Source organism: Limulus polyphemus, unplaced genomic scaffold, assembly GCF_000517525.1.
Source record: "Limulus polyphemus unplaced genomic scaffold, Limulus_polyphemus-2.1.2 Scaffold8791, whole genome shotgun sequence".
Lineage (NCBI taxonomy): Eukaryota > Metazoa > Arthropoda > Merostomata > Xiphosura > Limulidae > Limulus > Limulus polyphemus.
The window spans coordinates 1,210-7,632 of NW_013674401.1; the positions used below are offsets into that span (position 1 = coordinate 1,210).

Sequence of the window (6,423 nt, forward strand, 5' to 3'; positions counted from 1 at the left end):
TAAGGGTGTAAAAGAGCAGCCCATAAAAAATTAAATATGCCATAATTTTTTATGTTCTTCGGTGTCATAAACAGACGTAGCCAAAAATTCAATCCAAAATTAAAGTCTACCACACTGGCGATATATCGTGGTATAATATATTTCTTTATCCACTGATTTGTTTATAACAACAGTTTAGAATATATGTATTTTTATAAAGACCGTTATCACCACCCACCGCCAACTCTTGGGCTGCTCTTTTACCAACGAATAGTTGGATTGACCTTAACATTATAACGCCTCCATGGCTGAAAGGGCGAGCATGTTTGGTGGGAGGGGATTCGAACCCGCGACCCTCAGATTGCGAGTCGAGCGCCCTAGCTACCTGGCCATGCCGGGCTACAATAAATAACTTTGTTTTCTTGAATATGTTTGGCGAAAACAACCACCTCGATACGATTGATATACCGAACGTTTTATTTCATTAACTGGAAAAAGACAAACGTTTTCCACAGCAAGTCTCATAATTTTAAGCTTATTCGAGTACAAGTAAAATATTTTTAAAGTTGCTGTTTAAAATAAACACCTCAATATAAAATGACCAAGTAATAAAAGAAATAGGTAAAATCATACTCGATGTGTTAAGTAAATATTAGGTTGATGCTAAAGACGTATAAACACTGCCAATGAATGAATCCCGTGATTATTATTAAAGTACCAATAACAAAAACGGTTTGTTGAAGAAATACTTAAGCTAAAATAAGTGCGAAACGATCTGAACTGAGTATCTTGAAGGAGCGAGTAGAATAGAGATAAGTGCAGCAGGTTAAACTTTACGTGTATTGCTACGTCTGAATTATAAAATAATAACTTCCACCAAGTCGTTTCCTTAATAGTTTCACTATTTTGCAAGGAAAAGGAGTACCAGCATACTGATATTGTATCTCTCTCAACGTTGTTTTCTACAGACTCGACAAAGAAACGTCTTTTGCAGACTATGTTATCATAGTGGTGACATTCTCGAGTAATGTCCAGTAAAAAGGAATATAATGTTCCCAGTCAAGTTTTAAAATTCGTCATCAGAGGTCTCTGCTAATAACATTATGCGATCAGCTGGTCTAAGTGATCTGACAGGACCCTGTAGAAACATACAAAAAAATAACAGAAATTGTTTTGAATCCTTCAATATTATCATATTACGGCGTAGTGTAATTGATTAATACATCTTTAAATAAGTTCAGTTTCATACATATATATTTCAATACAAGCAAATAGTCTAGCAGCAAGGACTACATTCCGGTCAACATATACAATTGGATAGGTAGAAAATTTCTGCTCATCCTGTTCTAAGTTATATTTTAAAGGCTATAATAAATCATTTGATAGAAGGAGCTGCTAATCACTATGATGTAACAATCAAGAAACTTCGTTTGATATCTAGAGACAAGAGTACATTATTTATAAATACGAGTAACCAGTTAGTGAGTATTTAATAAATTTGAGTTCAGTGTCAGAAAAGTTGTTCATTGTTAGAAGTGAGACTTATCGAGTCCATTTACTTAGTCGAACGATTAGCAAGGAAATTCTATAAGTAAGTTTATTTGTGAGTTACATTTTTGTTGAAACGTTGTTTGTGCACTTAAGGGCTACAACTACAAATTGAAAGCAAACGTTAAGGAGGAAATAAATAACCTGTCATTATTACATGAATATAATTTCCATAAGAACCTGCCCAACGAACGAACACATTACAAAAACCTATGGGGAAAAATATCAGGGTGGATGTAGGCTTTGAAAGTGATGCAGTAAATTAGAAACAGTATTAGATGTTTTTTCAGGTAAGCACAAGTCTCTAAATCATGGAAACTAGGCCACTGAAAATTTAAAAAAATGGCCCTAAGAAAGAAAATTGTCCAGTGACGTCATTCACTGTACACTGTGTCAGAAAAATGTTGATGAACACGTCAGAAATGGCATAATACTGATGAATTTGCTAGTGGCAAAATGGAAATGGGTGGTATTTAGTAATGACCTACACGGGTAACATTGATTATGCGATGCATGAAGGGAAAGGCCCATAGTTGTGGTGTCAGAATTCACAAGTTTATGAATGAGGTAATGACTTGACTTAAGTGGATAGCACTGTGTAAATGGATTACCAAAAATTATTCTTCCTTATCTTAAAATGACAAGTTGCAGTAGCATTAAAAGCACATAGATATTTTCAGCTGATGGAAGATCTGAAAATAAAAACACAGTGTGAAAAGAGATATGTTGCAGCAAACCGTTTTTTATATAATAGATATATAATCGTCATTGCAATAGCTGATGGGCGATTTTGCAAAACATGAAAAGGAGTTTCCCAGAACGTTTCTCTTTTGAGGATAACTTTGCCAGTAACGTATCCCAACATCTATTGGATTACATAGCTATTAAACATGATGATGACAGAGAGATGGAAGTGTACACATTCTCTGAGATGATGCCCCTGTACTTATATTTGGACACTTGAATTATGGCATATGGGAAACTGAAACTTCTAGAAGAATGATTTCCCAAGTGGGTGAAATCAGACTTTCATAAAACGTTTTCTGAGAGCTAAACTTTAATCCTTCTTAGCAGAAGACCTTTCAGTGACATACTGCAAGATATAGCCATTGAAGAGTCCCTGAATAAATGCTATGGGAAATATGTGCACCAAAGATAAAGCTTTGAAAAATCATGACCTTATAGAACATTTCAAGACAGGAATGACATCATTGGTATACGCCATAAGTAGTTTTGAAACATCTAGCAGCCTTCACAAGGAATTGTCCAGAACCAAATAGATAAAGATGAAGAAGGAGTTTAAACCTTATCATCAGTGTCGTTATTAAGAGAATGGCAAACCTTTTCAAAGTAGAACTTGGTACTTTATAGCAAAGTCCTATACCAAAAAATGTCCAAGATGATCTGAGTAGTCTGGACAGAAAAAATTGAGTAAATGTATCACTGAAAGACTGTAAAAGCGAAAAGTTGGGTTTCTGATTCATTACATTTTGATCCAAACTAAAGACATTTGGAATTATCAACAAGCCAATGAAATGCAAGCAAGCCCAAGATATATAGACTCTGAATATAAACTAAGATAATTGTAATAGTCCAGTGTAGAGATGCAGGTATATCTTCACTTCTTCAGTGCCACTTACTCTATCCAGTTTTTATTGGTCTATGAGAAAGACTTATTTGTCTTGACCATGTCTTGGATAGAGATGGGCAAAGTCGTCCAGCATCTGCCTCTGTCTGATCTATAAACTTGTGATGGATTTCATGATTGTTAAGCTAACAATTATGGAGGATCCATCACAAATCATAGGGAACGGCTCATAATTGTGGTGTCAGAATTCACAAGTTTATTGCCATTGAACAGTCCCTGAACATAGACTATGGGAAATATCAGCACATGCGCACCAAAGATAAATCCTTGAATAAATGATTACCTTGCAGACATTTGGTGGCCTCTCAGAAAGACTCTTTGTGCCTCACTCTGCAATGTGCCCACAATCTGATTTATGTGACAGTTAGACACATTAGAGATTAACAAAATCTAAGGAGAGAGTGCTAGAGGCAGAAATCTCCAAATGCAGGAAGTTAGAACCCCTACTTTGCAACACCAATCACAGAACAGTCTAATTTATTTGATGAGCGAAAAGTGTATCTTGCATGAGGCCATGAAGAAGCAGACTCTTGGATGTTTACCATGCATTAGAAGTACATAATGTACAAAGAAGTGTATTGCCTCTGATGTTGTCAGCTTCTTGGATTAAGTGAATTTTTCTTTAACCCAAGAACAACACAGCGTTTCATCCCAATGCATGATGATGCAGTTCAACATATGCCCCTTATTCTACTGGCAATACATGCTCTTAAAGTTGTGATTCAACCAGTGCATTCATTAGAAAAACAAAATGGCATAGTATGAAGCAATTCAGAAGTAACAACAGGTCTGACAAACATTCTATCAACAGCAATATTTGGTGTGACCTATTCTCAAAGCTACCCTAACAGTAAACCTATTTTTGCTACACATGAAAAGAGCCAACTATCAGGCTTATATATTATTCCAGTTTGATCCGCTTCTGGAAATTAATAGCTAGTTTAGAAAATAATGATACTTCCTACAGTTCATGATGTTGTTTGCAAAGCTGCTTGTGCAAACAGGCTATGTAAATACAGAAAAGAACTAAAACAACTGTTATTAGTAAATGTTTAGTATAAAATTCGGTTGGTAATAATTATGGAAAACGAAATGTCATAGAAAACTACAGTACGAATTAGTTAACCAAACAAATTAATGAAAAGAGTTTGAATGCTGATACCGTAAGCGAATTGGGTCATTGAATAAAGCCACGAAGAAACTAGGGGCAAAGGGACACATGCTTAATTGGAAATACATTCCAAGCCTGTATAGATGAATAAAAAAGAGAGAAAAAACCAGCAATTCGTTTTACCAGCAGGAAGCAGAAGCCATTAAATCGACAGGTTGACGAGAAAATTATGGAATCTAGAGTGTACTATCAAGATATCGTTGAATATCTTACACCACGTTCAGGGAGGAGTCCAGAGTTAAGGTGATAATGAAACAAAAACACTAAACTTGAGCCCTACAGAGCGGGGGTGTATGGAAGGAAACACATACCAGGCGGAGGTCGAGTAGTCTGGGTTTTAGGCACGTCAGGAATGCAGATAGGGACGATTCAAACTCTAAGAAAATTGAGAGAAAAAAATATGAGTTGACAGTATGTTCCAAAGCTGATGCAATGCCTTATTGGTGAGAAATAACCAATCAGAACCCAGGAACAGCAGTTACAGTTATAGTTAATTTTATAACAACGTTAACAACCAATCAAAAGCCAAGAAACACTTGCTGTGGTTAAGGGTTTGGATCCGTCTAGAACGACACCAACACCCAATTAATTAAGTATAAAAGCCATGGTTTAAAACAGAAGAAAGGAAGAAGAAGATAGTCCTTCTGCTCTTCAGTGAATCCTCTGAGAAGATACCAGCCTTAGTCTAAGTGCCTTCTTTATTTCATCTAGTAAAGTATCTATTATACAGTACATCATGACAGGGGGTCTACTAAAAGTTAAACTACTTAATGATTTACTGAGTATCACGGAGATGTTAATAAGTATAGTAGAGGAATTGTTCATTAGGCATTTCTTTACATAAATTTTTTCGAGTTGGTAACTTGTGAGCCTTACCCACGACTGCCTATAACAAAATACCCAGGAAACAAATAAATTAATTTGTAAGGAGTGCAGGTCTAACCCAACGACAAGAGAGAGCCCTTTATAGAAGACATTGAATGCAGTGATACCCATGATAATGCGAACCGTTTGGGCAGGTGTCTTATCGTAGATGAAGATTATAATAACAAAGAGTAAGTAATCAAATCCTGCTTGTATAATAATCACAGCTTTTGTAGATTTTAGACACTTTTGTTGTTTATTTGTGAGTGTTAACACACGAAGTCAAGATTTAACATGTTGACTGCCATATATGCCACTGGTGAAATACTTTATTCATATGGCAGGTATCACAGTATTTTCCCGAGTCTGGCTTGCAAAGGGTTCCCTTCGAAAGCAATAGCTTAGAGGGAAAGCATATTCCACTTGTTGGACACTTATTGAACCATAAAGCTTGACAATACACTCGGGACACCATTAATTTGTGCTGTATCTAGTTTTAACATGTATTATTGGTGAACCCAAAATGCGCCTATATCGCCCACAAACAATTGATATAAATGTAAAAAAATCTCTAAGAGGTTGAGTTTTGGCAGCCAACTTTTTACATTTGATATGTACAATTTAACACAACATAACAGGCCTACTATTATCTATTTGTTGGATCGACCCCAGGTTTGGTAGCCTTTTTTTAGGTTTTGCCTTACTGTACTAATTCCTGATTGTAGTTTATCGTGAGTATAGGGTATTTATTATTGACTTTGTTTAGTTTTTCTTATTTCAATATTACTTTGTTCAGATGTTTTCTTCTAGTCAATCACTATGCATTCTGGCCTCCCTCTTGTAGTGGAGTTCCCTTGAATTTTGGAGGAGATTGGACTTTCTGCAACCTGCACTCAGACTAAGCCCTATTCTCGTCCAACTACTGACTCCAAAAAGCCACCTTGCATGTCAGTATCATCGTCGGCAAATTCTATGCTGCTTCTAGACTCTGCACCTTCAGTTCCTGGACCTACCTATGCTAACATCAATTCACATGAACCATCCATACAACCTTCAGCTTCACCTCCTTCTTCTCCCACCATACCTTCTACTATACCTTCCATGTCTCAGGCCACTTCTGCTCCTTTGGATACAGGCTCAGCTTCTCACCTACAAGTATTCCTCCTCTCCAAGATAGATGCTTAATTCTATTCTCCACGTCGATTTTACCAGG

At 36.3% G+C, this 6,423-nt stretch overlaps 1 protein-coding gene across 1 annotated transcript in view; it reads right to left on the reverse strand.

The window, feature by feature from the left end:
• Positions 1-505: 505 nt before the first annotated feature.
• Positions 506-6,423, reverse strand: part of LOC111083264 — a 21,740-nt gene continuing 15,822 nt past the window's right edge. The window contains exon 4 of the mRNA XM_022379640.1: positions 506-1,117. Within this exon, the coding sequence (XP_022235348.1) occupies positions 1,046-1,117 (72 nt within the window). The 3' untranslated portion in view covers positions 506-1,045. The remainder of the gene's footprint in view (positions 1,118-6,423) is intronic.